General features: G+C 39.4%; 1 protein-coding gene across 2 annotated transcripts in view; it reads right to left on the bottom strand.

Annotated features, from left to right (window-relative positions):
- EML1 (EMAP like 1) overlaps positions 1 to 14536 on the bottom strand; it is a 105626-nt gene that overhangs the window by 20116 nt on the left and 70974 nt on the right. For both annotated transcript variants that reach the window (XM_070941744.1, XM_070941754.1), the window contains 6 exons: positions 11393 to 11542; positions 10546 to 10615; positions 4517 to 4627; positions 2990 to 3085; positions 2348 to 2482; positions 1211 to 1310 (listed from right to left, as the gene is read on the bottom strand). In XM_070941744.1, the coding sequence (XP_070797845.1) occupies positions 1211 to 1310; positions 2348 to 2482; positions 2990 to 3085; positions 4517 to 4627; positions 10546 to 10615; positions 11393 to 11542 (662 nt within the window). The remainder of the gene's footprint in view (positions 1 to 1210; positions 1311 to 2347; positions 2483 to 2989; positions 3086 to 4516; positions 4628 to 10545; positions 10616 to 11392; positions 11543 to 14536) is intronic.

The following is a 14536-nucleotide window of genomic DNA, read 5'->3' as shown; positions in this document are numbered from 1 at the left end:
CAATCTGGGTCCTCATTTTATTGACCTTAGAAGGCTGCGAGCTTGAGCCTGTCAGGATCGAACTCCTGGCTGTGGGCAGAGTTAGCCTGCAATAATGCAGTCTAACCACTGTGCCAGCTCAATCTCATTGGAATAAATTTGAATAAATTTACAGCTCATCTACAACTTCATAGCATCCCTCATCCATGTGATTGCCATTGCAGAGAGTATGTGTTTGCCTTGTTCCAGTCGTGTGGGTTTTTTTTTTTTCCCCACTGCGGAGATGAAAGATTGGAGAAACTGATTGCAAGAAAGTAAGCTGTTTGCTCTAATACAGTGGTAGGCAAGCTTGGTTGTTTTAGGAATTCTGGGAGTTGAAGTCCACAGGGTGTGAAAGAGCCAAGTTTGTCTACAACTGCTCTAATACATATTGAAAACAACGGAATTGTGCTGGCCACAAACACACTACAGAAACATCTGATAGTATTATTTTGAAATCTGTTTCCAATTTCTTTGTTTGGGGGGGACGGTGGAGAAAGAAAGCAATTTGTATAGGCAAATTCATCTACCTGACCTATCCTGCCACTGGTGCAATTGCACTGCTTTTGACGTGTAGAGAGCAAACAGTTTCATCTCAGGAAAACTCTTTCTCTTCAATTTCTCTGCTCTGGTGGGGGGTGGGGTGTCAGGTAAAGGAAAGATTGCCTATAGAAATTGGTCAGTTCCAACCACCATCACCTTTTGCAAAGCAAAGATTGGAGAGAAAGAGATTTCAAGAGTTGTTTGTCCTTTTACACATTAAGAACAATGCTATCGTGCCAGCAACCTAGGGCTAGAATTTGTAGATGCACTATGAAAATTAGCTGAAAGTACTCTATTGAAATCTTTTCCTCTGCTCTACAGAAAATGGGATGGGGGTTGTTTTTTTAAAAAAACCAAGCAATTTATGTAGGTAATCTATTCTTTCTTTCCAGCTGCTGGTGCTAATTTACTAGTTGTAGTAGTAATAGTACTATTATACTATAATATAATATAAGTCTAATAAGCCTAATATAATCCTAGCTAGTATTTTGAAAAATAACATTTTGCATAAAAAAATAGGATTAAAATATGTCTCAAAGATCCTCCCCAAAAGTCTTCCCTTCTATTTTGTGTGTGTGTCTAAAGAGATTTCTTCTTCTATATACAGTAAAAAGTTATTTATTATTATGCAAGTTCATTCTTTTCTTACCCTTTCCCCATATGAAAATATTTCCACTTGAATCTCCTGTGATTGTATCACCATTTTCAGAAAATGTCACACATAAGACAAACTTTGGCTTTTCTTGTTTCTACATGATAAAATAGAATATCAATGAGCAATATACTTTTATTATATATTTCATATATTCCGTTCAGTTATCAATGTGTTAACAATTTTTTTTAAATCCTACTTTTCTCCCTAATGAAGAAAAAAATAAACACATTAATGTTTCAAAGAACAAGTGAGAAAGTTATATTATAATCTTAATGTAGTAGAAAAACTGTATAAGTATAGATATACATGATATGAATAGCCTATATTGTATATATGCTTTCTCTCCCTTAGTCTTGACTTGTTGCTTCTAAAAAGCAATGTAGTATCAAGAACTACTGTCTATCAGCTAAGATGCTTGAAAGATAATAGGTGATATAAATTTGACAAAAAAGTATACGAACAAGTGTGATAAAACAAAAACATATCTTTAGTAGATGATGCCAAAATGGCAAGGAAATAGAGAAAGAGATAGAGAAACTTCCATTTTGAGATTTATCAAGCAAGAGAAAAGAAATAATAAAAATATAGCACGACAAGGTGCATAATGGGATTCCATTAAGGACAGAAAGATTACTAAAATAGGAAAGTGATCAATAGTAGAAAAAGCAATATCTTACTAGTGCAATCATCATATAGCCATGGTTTTAATAATACAGTAAATTTTTGATTCATTCTTTTAAATTATTCTTAGCTAGGTAGGTAACTCTAGTTTTGAGTTTTAATTATTGTTAGCTATGTAACTGAAATAAAACAGACCACTTAATCGTGATTAAGTGGATAGTTAACACTTAATACTTTAAAATAATTAAATTAAATTAATGATAATGAGAAATATCATTTTGCTGGGATTTAAAAGAAAAAATAAATAAAAACATACAGTAAGATGAAATTTGCTAGGGAATAGTTCAGGATACAAAAGAAATAAAGAAATTAATTTGTCTGTTTACGACTTCATGTTTCTAAAGAAACAGCATGACAGCAGAGCAAAACTGGGAGATAGAATATTAACATTCCCCTAATGACCCTCTGGCTGCAAGGGAAAAAAATAAATAAGAATATAAACATTTGTACCTCAAATAATCCCTGCTTTTTGATAAGAGAATTCCCTTCAATTGTCCAAAAATAAAGATGAGATTTTCCACATGTAACTATTATGTTAGTGTCTGTAGGGTGAAAATCAGCGGCAAATACTGCTTCATTAGAGCACTAGAAGAAAAAGAAATATTTTAAATTTGCGAACAAAAGCAATAATTTTAATATTAAGTTCTACTGCATACTAAGTATGATTTTTCATACATGAATCCCAAGTTACTGGATTGTTGCAAGTGTGGGTTTTACACCAAAAAAGATAAATCTGCACTTTATATAGTACCTACAGACCCAGAAGGTGCTGGCACAGTTTAGAAATGAGAGCTATGAATAGTGCTGTTTTCTTCATTTCCACTTTATCCATACAAGACAAGTTTCTTATGATTTCTTCCACTAATAAGTAAACCTTATTACAGATGTACAGTAGAGGCAGGATATTTTCTCCCATAGTATTCATTTATAATGAAGGATACATTTCAACAGGAAAACAATTTAACAGCAAGACTAGTTGTCCCATCAACATCAACAAGATGTTGGAATGACGGCGAAATATTATAGATATTTTTTGACTACAAAAAAAAAAAATCCTGCTGGTCTCAAGTACAACACACAAATGCAAAATACCTTGACCTCTGCAACTTTTTCTTCCCTCTGCCAGTCCCATACTGAAAGCACATGGTCATTGGAGTCATCCACTGAGCACAAGTTACTGCCTCCATTCTGAAATAAAACATGAAGTATTCCATCATCCTTCAGTTGTTTGCTATTTCAAAACTAAGCACTCATCTTCCAGTTACAGTTTTGTATTTTTTTTTTTTAAATTTGATTTATATGCCGCCCTTCTCCGGAGACTCAGGGCGGCTTACAATGCGTTAAGCAATAGCCTTCATACTTTTGTATATTTATACAAAGTCAGCTTATTGCCCCCACAAACTGGGTCCTCATTTCACCTACCTTAGAAAGGATGGAAGGCTGAGTCAACCTTGAGCCTTGGAGAGATTCGAACCAGCAGTAAATTGCAGGCAGCTGTGTTAATAACAGGGTGCGTAACCACTGTACTATCAAGGCTCTTTAGGATATTATGTACTAAATAATATTTAGGTTATTATATACTAAATATTATTATTTAGGATATTATGAATACTTTGTCTGAAAAAATGGTGTCTTGAGAATGCTGAACTTAAATTTGAATGTGAAACGCAAACTGTGTGAATTCTAAAACAAATGAAATAATCAGACTCTCTTTCTGCATTCAACTAATTCCACAGATTGTCTTCCAATTGAGCAGGGTTCTACTGGGAAAAACACAATGGAATAAGGGACAGAGAGGCCTGTTTTCTTCATCTAAATGTTTCTCATATCCAAAAATAAAAGTAAAGTAATGGGGAAAATATACAGATAGCTATTTAGCAGGGGTGAAATGCTCCCGGTCCGGACCAGATCACTTGATCCGGTAGTGATGGCAGCGGATGGTTCAGAAAACCGGTAGCAAAAATCCCTGACATCCCCCCACCGAAGAGGTTGTAGAAAAAAAATGCCTTTAAAAAAGCCTCTGGCGATCCCAGCTGAGTTGCCTGATCGTCAGAGGCTTCTAAAAGCATTTTTTTTTGCAACCTCTTAAGGTTGCAAGAAAAAATGCTTTTAAAAGTAAAAAAAAAAAGTTGGTCACGCCCACCCAGTCACATTACCCTCCCCACCAAGCCACACCCACAGAACTGGTAGTAACAAATTTTACATTTCACCACTGCTATTTAGTGATATTATGTAACAACATTTATACCTATAAATATGTTCGAAAACTATATTCTTATACTTAAAACTTCCTTAATTAAGGAAGATTTCAATAAAAAAAATTAATTCACATTGTCCAGATAGAATCTCTAGAAGCAAATAGTATTATATACCATCCATTGTAAAATCTATGCAACCAACCCTTAAGTCATTTTGTTACAAAAGAAGAATTTCCAGCAGTCTTAAAAGGAAAAAAAATAGTCCAGTTGCCTTTTGAAAACTATGTCACCTTTGAGACAACTATGATCTGGATGACTGAGAATCTCCATAGACACCAGCAGTCTTAATTTTTAAAAAAAACTTATAATTGGCCCTGAAAAGCTTACAAAGCACATTAAATATACATTAAATACTACTCACTGATTTAGAAAATGCAATGCATGTAACAGCTCGATCAAAGAATCCCATGCCAATTACATGTAGTGTATTCAAAGTAACAGAATCCCAAATACGGACATGAGGCAGCAATTGCTATGAAAATGAGCAAAGAAAAATAGATGCTTTAAGGGAAGAGTTCAGAACATAAACAATTCTCAACATCCTGGATGGAATGCACAACATTTTCAGTTTGAAGAAACACAGGTAAGAAAATAAGAAGTTCTATTTTCTATGGTCAAACTATTACAGCAATTTGTTACTTGAATATTTTAACAACAGCCATTATTCTATTTGAAGTCTCAGCTCAGCTCAAGGCAAATGACAGGTACTTTGAACAACAGTCCACTCTATGCTAAAGTTTGAAGGTACAATAATTAACTATGGGCATGTTGCTGCTAAAAGTTTTAGGATACCTGCCCATGTAGAACTGCACTGATCTGGCATTGGCATATAAACTGTGCCACATGGCAAAATGTCCACTGTATGATTTGCTCTGCACGGTTTGGAAGCAGTCTATTTTCCCTTGGGTAGAAACTCTTCCTTCATTCTTCCTCCTATTCTCTGCGCATCAAGATCCCAGTAGATTTCATAGACAACCTTATTCATGAACACAGATTCAATATTTTAGTCAATGTCATAATTCCTGTTTTAAAAAATTCCTGGCTTAATTCTATCTGCTTATATAAACAATATGTTTTGAACACTTGTCATAACCAATCTCTGGCCAGTTGTTGTTGTTGTTAGTATATGGTGTTGTCACAGTAGCCAGGAGACCGCAATGCTATTGCAGAGTAGTGATTTCGCTTGCCAAGGTACCAGCTCTGTTATAGGTAATGCTGGTGCGCTTCCCAAGATGTGCCACAGACAAGGGCGAGCTGGCTTCACACCAAAGAGAAGGATGAGCTGCTCTTCCTGCAGCATCATCCAAGGCCCCTGTTCTGTCCCCCCCACCTCACATAGGCAGACACACGATCAAAAGACGTCTACAGTAATTTATTTTTACAAGCCGACCTGAATCCCTTTGGCAGATAAAAATTCTGGCAGCTACTTTCCGAATGCCTGCCAAGTTTTTATCACCTCTAGAAACAGGAGTCAGCATATCCGTAGTCCGTTGCTGGGGCAACCAAGAGTTCAAAGAGTAGTCAGAAGTCATTCACAAAGTCCAAGCCTTAATTCCGAAAACTATCCCATCCGAACCTCACGATATGCAGTTTTTGTCCATCACAGAGCCTGCAGAGCAACCCCACCCACTTTTATCCCCTGTGGGGCATGGCTCAGTGACTCAGCAATCTCTGGCCTTTCCCCACCTCTTCCTTTGCTGCGCACTCCTCTCCCTCCGACGCTGCCTGGGATCAATACAAGATTGATCTTCATCACTCCCTATTAGTGGGTGCCCCGACATGCTTTCCTCCTGGCCTTCAGCTGGAACCTGAGGCGTTGCCAGAAAGGAGGTTCCTGGAGAGGGAGGCCTTGTCAGTTCCTCCCCATCACTTTCAGAGTCATCTTCGTCCGTGAGGACAGGCTCGGGAGCCGGAGTCACAACAGCTCCCTCCTTTCCCAGAGCTGTCTTGCAAACGGGCACCACAACTGGGAAGGTTCAGAACCATCAGGAATCTGACTGCCTGCACAGAGCATCAGCTCGTCTCCCCACCAAAGTGTTACCTATCTGTTTGAAAGCATGTTCATTTGTATAGAAGATGCTTTCAAACTGTTATGTGGACAGAAGCTGAGACAAATGACAGGAGCTCACCCTGACATGCAGTGCTAGGGCTTGAACCACTGGAGCTGAGACCATCTCCAGTGTCATTAAGCCACTGAGCCACTGCACTCTCTTGACCAGTGAGTTCAAACAAATCTATACTGTGATGCTATGGTTCCATACCATCATCACTACTTTTAATAGAAATTTATATGCTGGGAGAATGACATCTTGACGTTTTGCTCTTTCTCTTTGTAACAACTCAATTTTTTGCAAAACAGTTAAACATATACATATAGTCAAAAAATGGAGGCGGTGTTTACAACTTTATTTTCCCTATTTTTGTGTAAAGTGGTAATGGGATTATTTGGTTATTCCATGAACCGATGTAGTTGGAGAGGATTTCTGTATTTTCCTATTGGTCAGCTTGAGGGACCACTAATCACCTCATAATACTGCCATGTTTTCAGTGATCCAGTGTCACAGACACTAAAACAATTCTATTCAAATTATTTGGAAAATGGAAAATGGCAACAGCGTTACAGTTCAAATGACAGAGACCACAATTAGTGCTATGAATTTGTTAGAGGTCTTAATTGAAATAACTCTTTTAAGCTTAGTCTCATTTGAAGTGCAGATATTAGAGTTATGGAGTGTTTGAGGTTAAAGGCAAAAAGATGCTTTAGAATGCATGAAGAGTAACACCTATTTGCAACTCTTTAATCAAGCACATTCTTTTTCCAGAATTGTAAACTGGTGCTACACTCCCATACACATTGAAGCAATCCAAAGTCCTAATGGGAATAAAACAAATGGATTATCAAATAAATCAACCCAAAATTCTCATGCAAGGGACAAATGACCAGGCCCAAAATCACCCTACTTCGAACACATTATGTAAAGACTTAGCTCTTTGGAGAAGACTTTAATGTTAGGGAAGGTGGAAGAGAACAGGATGACCAAACAACAAGATGGCTAGAGTAAACTACAGTGGTGATGAATGCATCATTTTAAGTCCTAAAGGACCACTTCAGGGGCAATTGTCATGAGAAAAAATTATATGTGGTTGCCAACAGTTGGCTATAACTTGCTAGCACATAATCAATCCAAAAAATCCCAAAAGTCTAACTTTGAAAAATATTCCAAGTATACACATAAAGAATTATCAATATTCTAAAATTCTGATGCTTGAATTATTGGGAAGAGAGAAGGGTCCCTGGGTGCACTGGGTGGGGGGTGGGGGGAGATATGAGTTGTCTAAAATTAATAGGAGTTTATTTGAGTTCATGAATATATTAAGTTTCTGTTGGGTCCCTTTCTATAATATGAACATTCTACAGTTTTATATAAACTCTCTATTTTCTTGTTACAATAAAACTACTGGTAATTATATATACTTTTGTGTGGTGAGGCACCTTCAAGTCAGTGTTAACTCTTGACAACTGCCTGGACAAGTCTATGCAATTTTCTTGGCAAACCTTCAGAAGTGGCTTGCCATTCTTATCTATAAACTGTATAAAATCTTGACAATTATATATATATATATATGTATGTATGTATGTATGTATGTATGTATATATATATGTATGTATATGTATATGTATATGTATATGTATATGTATATGTATATGTATATATAAAATTGAATAACCTTATAGATTAAAACTTAGTCATAAACAAATGTGTTTACAAATTATAATTAACTGCAGAGCCAATCTGTATTTGAAGTACCCTTGTATGATTCTAATTTGACATATAAATATATTTTCATATAATATATTCGTGCAATGCATTTATAGGACCACTAGAGAGCAATCTTTGTAAATTTAAGTCTCAACTACAACTTGCACAGGAGACAGAAAATATTTATATACTGATGACTGAAGTTAGTAAAAAGGTAAAGGTTCCCCTCGCACATACGTGCTAGTCATTCCCTACTCTAGGGGGCGGTGTTCATCTCCGTTTCAAAGCTGAAAAGCCAACACTGTCTGAAGACGTCTCCATGGTCATGTGACCAGCATGACTAAATGCCAAAGGCGCACGGAATGCACCTTCCCACCAAAGGTGGTCCCTATTTTTCTACTTGCATTTTTTATTAACTTAGTTTTTGCTAAATTACTAAATTAGTGCAGTGGGCTAATTTACCAGATTACACATAGTTTATTCGATTGATAACCTGCCTTTCATTTAGGAGCTCAATTTACATACACAGAACTTCTTCCCCTTATTTTATCCCACAACACATTTGAAATTAGTTGGGCGAAGAGACATTGTCCATTATGTTAAAGTTTATGTATATCAGAAAGGAGACCTAGCACAGGTTTTTAATTTAGTTTTTTTAATTAATGACAGAAAAACTAAATTAGAAGACCAAATTTAGGATATTAATGCATCTTTTTAAACATTTTCAAGGAAACTATTTTAATACAGTTAAAAATACAGTTAAAAATACAGTTTTAATAGTTTTCAAGGAAACTAATATTTAAATAAATGAAAAGTATATACATTGTATCCAATTTAATAATCCAGGGGTGAAATGTTCCCGGTTCAGACCGGCTCACCCGATCCAGTAGCGATGGAGGCGGATGGTTTGGAGAACTGGTAGCAAAAATCCCTGCCCCCCCCCCCCCCATTGCCCAGCTGAGCTGTGCAATCATCAGAGGCTTTTTTTTTATTTTTAAAAACATTTTTTCTACAATCTCTTTGGTGGAAAAAATGCTTTTAAAAGTAAAAAAAAAGCCTCTGATGATCACGTGGCTCAGCTGGGATCGTCAGAGGCTTTTAAAAAAAAGAAAGCCTCTGCCAATCAGGCAAGTCAGCTGGGTTCGTCAGAGGCTTTAAAAGCATTTTTTTTACAACCTCTTCAGACGAAGAGGTTGTAGAAAAAATGGTTTTAAAAGTTAAAAAAAATGGCCACGCCCACTCAGTCATATTACCCCCACACACACCAACCCATGCCCACAAAACCAGTAGTAACAAATTTTACATTTCACCACTGAATTAATCCCATGTTATGTAATTAAAATGACCACCAGATAGCTATGGAAAGCCCATCAACAGAATATAATGGCAACTATAATGGCATCCCCTGCGTGAGGAGCAAGCTGGCACGCATGCGCACACCCGAGTGCCTGCCTGCCGGCCTGCTGCTTACACAAGTTGAACTGTGCGCAGGCGTGCACACGCTCCAGCCAGCCACTCAGATGGCCCAATTCCGAATAGGCCACAACCTGGTAGTGGGCCATTGGCTGAAGATTGGGGACCCCTGATATAGACAACACTTCACCATAATAAAAAAAGGATCAATTAGAGAACACCTATAGAACCATCAACAACTTTTTCAAAGGACTCCAGTTTACCAGAGAAGAAGAAAACAATAACTCATTACCCTTCCTGGACATCCTGACCAGCAGAGACCAGAACGGCAAACAAGAAACACAAGTCTACAGAAAAACCACCCACACCATTTAAGTGCTCCACCGTCAAAGCAACAACCCAACCTCCCATAAGAGAAGCTGCATAAGAACTTTATTTAGATGAGCACAAACTCCCCGCAGCAACCCTGAACAGCAGAAAAAGGAAACAGAACATCTATACAACATATTCCAACAAAATGGATATCCATGCAATTTTATCAAAGTGTCTGATCACTCAACAGAATACAGCACAACCAAGCCCTAAAAAGAGTAACACTGCCATACATCAAGAACATTTCAGAAACAGCAAACAGTCTAACCAAAGAACCTCTAAGATCACTCCCACCAATACTGGCAGGGCAAGCCACTAGAATATAATAGTTTGGGTAATGAAACATCTGCAAGAAAACAACCAAGTTCAGAGAGCACCAAGGACCCCTCATTTCAATCCAGAACTATAAATAGTCTCCTTTAATTGTATCTGAAAGCTTCATTTTGATACAAATTATTCTCATACAAAATAATGCTATACATTGGAACTATCATATAAATGAATAGGCTGGATACTGAATTCAAAATAATTTAAAACCAAGTTTCTAATGTTTAGAAAATTTATGAAGCTTTATGAAATGTTCAAATCAAAGTTATAACAAGGCATAGACATTTAAGCAAAGACAACACTGCTACGGTTTTAGACTGAAAATATACCTGGAGTATGAAGCCTAGGAGCAATTTCAACTTCTTTCATATATTTCAATAACCAATTAGTATCTTATTCACTAACACAAATATTAGGAATTTATTTCAACAGTTGCTCTATATTAATATTAAAGCAATCCTAGCACGGGACAAGAATAATTTCATTTCAAGGAAATAAAATTCTAATAACTCCTTACTTTTCCATCCTTAGATGTCCCTGCAACCTGACCAGTTGCTATGGTAATCCTGTCAGGATGTACTGCTAGGCTGCCAAAAAAAAAAAAAAAAAAGGTGGGAAGAGGAAACACACATTTATTAAAATAAAAAAAATAAAAGCATTTTTATAACCTGAATGAAAACAACAAAACACTTTTTACTTGATGTTTCCTAAAAATTTATTGAGGTGCGCAAGAAAACATTCTTATTTTATCATGTATCTTAACTAATATTAAATGCTACTGTATACTATAGTGCCCTACAATGCTATTTTAATTTTGTTTAATTTCAATTTCTATTCAGATCTAATCATTTATTTTTCATTACAAAATGTTCAGATTGGATTTATCTATCTACAGTGTCTTCTAACACTAAAAAAATGAGGATGGCTAAAAGTGCAGTTGTACCAATTTTTTTGTTCCTTTTTGTCTAATTATGCATATTTGGAGATTGTAGTTTATATTATATGGGATAAACTTGTCCCATTCAAATATTATTTCCTATTATTTTAGATACACACAACCTGAACTTGGGTTGCTACAGACAAACCAGTACTTAGCTTCAATCTCTAAGCTGTATGTCTTTCATAGTTTTTGACAGGTTTTGTTTTAGGAAAAATGAAATATTGAACCAAACAAGACTCTATACTACAATATATTCTAACCATTACCAGTGAATCCAGGGCCACCACCATTTCTAAGACAATTTCATTTATAGCCGCAGAAATTTGGCTGCCATTATATTTTCTTTATCAGACATAAACTAAAAGATATATCTTTGAATGTTTTATTCTGATTTTTTTTCAAACTTCCTTTTTCCATGGCTTACCACTTCACATCGTCATTGTGACCAATGTAATGTCTCTGAAGTTGTTCTTCAACGTTATACAATACAACCACAGATGCAATGAAGTAAACAGTTTCTCCGGTTGGTAAAAGGTACAGATTATTGCGACAATCCCGACCTCTATAACCATAGCTGGCATCTTAGTTAAGATATAACAACTGAACATTAGATGTTGACAAACATGTGGAATTCTAGGACCATAAAGTGCATACAGTAAGGCTCTTCAGCTGTTTGAAACTTTACCAATCTCTATCACAGGAACAACTCTGATGGTAACACTTGTTAATTATTACATCAATGATTAAAATTCTAGTTATAAGAGAATATATTTCCCTTTAAGAAGATAGATACTTTTGTAGAATTTTATATATTTTTCACATTTCATGGCATGTCATCATAGGTGCTGGTTCGAAGATCACCAACTTTCTATTAGAAAGATTATGAATGCATTTATGAGTGGGAAGATTTGAAACAATTGAAAATTTGCTTACGTGCCAGTTTGTGGAAGGGCAGAATTTTACATACTGTAGAACATTCTCCTTCTCCCACTTAAAATCAAATATCCCCCAGCTAATAGGAAGAGATTCTTCCCAAAGGGAAAATGGACGTTGACTTACCTGAACGTCCTTTTTCTGGGCACTGCAACTGCAATTCATGGCTGGGTATTCCACACATGCGTAGTTGAGTACTGAATGATGAATATTCAAATTCCTTGTTGGTGTCCGCCCTCTCTGTGCTATCCTCCAGTTCATTTCGCGAAGAAAACAGGTACTAGAAGTCAACAGAAGAAAACAGACCAAGACACCAACACCGCCAACAGACAAATGGCTAACAGGGCAGTCAGCCGGAACAGGGAGGGAATGGATTGCAGTCGCAGTGCCCAGAAAAAGGACATTCAGGTAAGTCAACGTCCATTTTCCAGTGTACTACTCCTGAAATCCATGGCTGGGATATACCCAAGCTCATACTCAGTGGGCGGGAGGCTGACTGCTCCCCGAGCCCGGTACTGAATGGACTTGTTGCAACACCCTCCTGCCGAAGGAAGCCTCAGCCAAGGCAAAAGCATCAATTTTGTAGTGTCAGATAAATAGTGAGGCAGAAGACCACGAGGCTGCCCGACATATATCCGTAATGGAAGCCTGCATAGCCCACGCAGCCGTGGTAGCCGCGCTGCGGGTGGAATGGGCGAAGACCCTGTCTGGTACCGGTCTGGACTGGCGTTCATAAGCTGTAGATATGCAGGCTTTGATCCAGCGGCCCACCGACAAAGAAACCTTCCATCCCATGGAAGATGGATGGAAGGACACCAAGAGAGCCTCCCTCTCTTGGTGCGTTTGAGGTATCAACGGAGTGCCCTATGGACGTCCAACATATGCCAGCGTCGCTCCAGAGGGTGACGAGGGTTCGGGCAGAAATCCAGCAAAACGAGTTCTAGGGATCGATGGAACAAAGAGTTCACCTTGGGTATGAAGGTAGGGTCCAAGTGGAGAACCACCCTTTCGGTGTGAAAGATGCAGAGGTCTTTGCACACAGACAACGCCCCAATCTCCGAAATCCTCCGGGCAGACGTGATAGCAAGGAGGAATGCGACCTTGAAGGAAAGAAACTTAAGGCTGATGGAACTCAAGGGCTCGAACGGGTCCGAAGTAAGAGTCTGGAGAACCAGGGGCAGGTCCCAGGAAGGATAATGGTGAACAACCGGCGGAGACAGAACAGTTGCTCCACAAAGAAAACCTTTGATCCTCGGGTCCTGGGACAAGGGGTGTCCTGGATCCCGGGGCAGCACTGTAGCCAGAGCAGCTACCTGGCTCCGTAAAGTCGCAGAAGCCAGACCCTTGTCCAGCCCCGCCTGCAAGAAACGAAGAACTTTGGTGATCTCAGCTGTAGTAGGATCAACATGGTTACGTGAACACCAAACAGAAAACGCCTCCCAGGACGCCTCATAAATACAGACAGTTGAGGGCCGGCGCGACGACAGGATGGTGCGTATCACGGCCTCCGGCAGCCCGTCCTTCCTCAGCAAGGACCTCTCAAATGCCAGACGGTCAACCGGAGCCACTGAGGATCCGGGTGAACGATGACCCCCTGGCTGAGAGAGACCTTGTGCGACGGAATCGTCCACAATGGAGAGGTGGAGAGGGTCATCAGATCCGCAAACCAGGCTCTACGAGGCCAGAGAGGGGTGATGAGTAGAACCTCGGCTCGTTCCTGCAGTAGTTTCCGAATCACCTTCGGAATCAAAGGCAGTGGCAGAAAGGCGTAAAGCAGGCCGGGAGGCCAGGGACAGCGGAGAGCGTCGCTTCCTTCCGCACCCACGCTCGGGAAGCGGGAGTAAAATCTGGGGAGGGGAGTGTTCTGAGGTGATGCGAAAAGATCCACCAGAGGCCTGCTGAACAATTTTCTGAAACACTCGAGGGTGAAGGCGCCACTCCGCTGGATCTAGCTGCTCCCTGCTGAGCCAATCGGCACGAATGTTGGCCTGGCCTGAGATGTGGTCCGCCCTGAGCAACAGAGTGTGACGTTCCGCCCAGGTCAGTAACTTCTCCACCTCGACCATCAGGGACTCCGAACGAGTTCCCCCTTCTCGGTTCACTTGGGCCTTGGTGGTCATGTTGTCGGTAAGGACCAGGACATGGTGCCCCTCCAAGAACGGCTGAAAATGGTGAAGTGCCAGGCGGACAGCTTGTAACTCCAACTAGTTGATACTGCGAGACTTCTCCTCCCGGGACCACAGACCCTGAGTCACGTGATTGAGCAGGTGGGCTCCCTACCCCTGTAGACTCGCATCTGACGTTACGCCAAGACGATCGGGCTCCAGGAACGTGCAGCCCTTCAGAATAGCCGGGGACAGCCACCAACGAAGAGACTTGCACACCTGAGGAGAAACTGGAACAGGATCCCTGGAAGTGCCCTGGCCCAACCTCTGATAACGTAACAGGAACCACTGTAGTTGATGACTGTGTCTGCGTGCCCAAGGAACGATGGCTATGCAAGATACTAACTTCCCCAGCAACTGGGAAAGGAGAAGCGGAGAGGAGGTCCTCTGAGACGTCACCTGGGTCACCAACATGGTGATGGTCTGAACCCTGTCCGGGCAGAGAAACACATGGCCCCTGTCCGAATCGA

The sequence above is a fragment of the Pituophis catenifer genome, unplaced genomic scaffold (assembly GCF_029215685.1).
Source record: "Pituophis catenifer annectens isolate HBS135680 unplaced genomic scaffold, rPitCat1.0.hap2 SCAF_1, whole genome shotgun sequence".
NCBI classification, from domain to species: Eukaryota; Metazoa; Chordata; class Lepidosauria; order Squamata; family Colubridae; genus Pituophis; species Pituophis catenifer.
The sequence above is the reverse complement of the archived record's forward strand: the minus strand, read 5'-3'. Positions and strand labels throughout refer to the sequence as shown.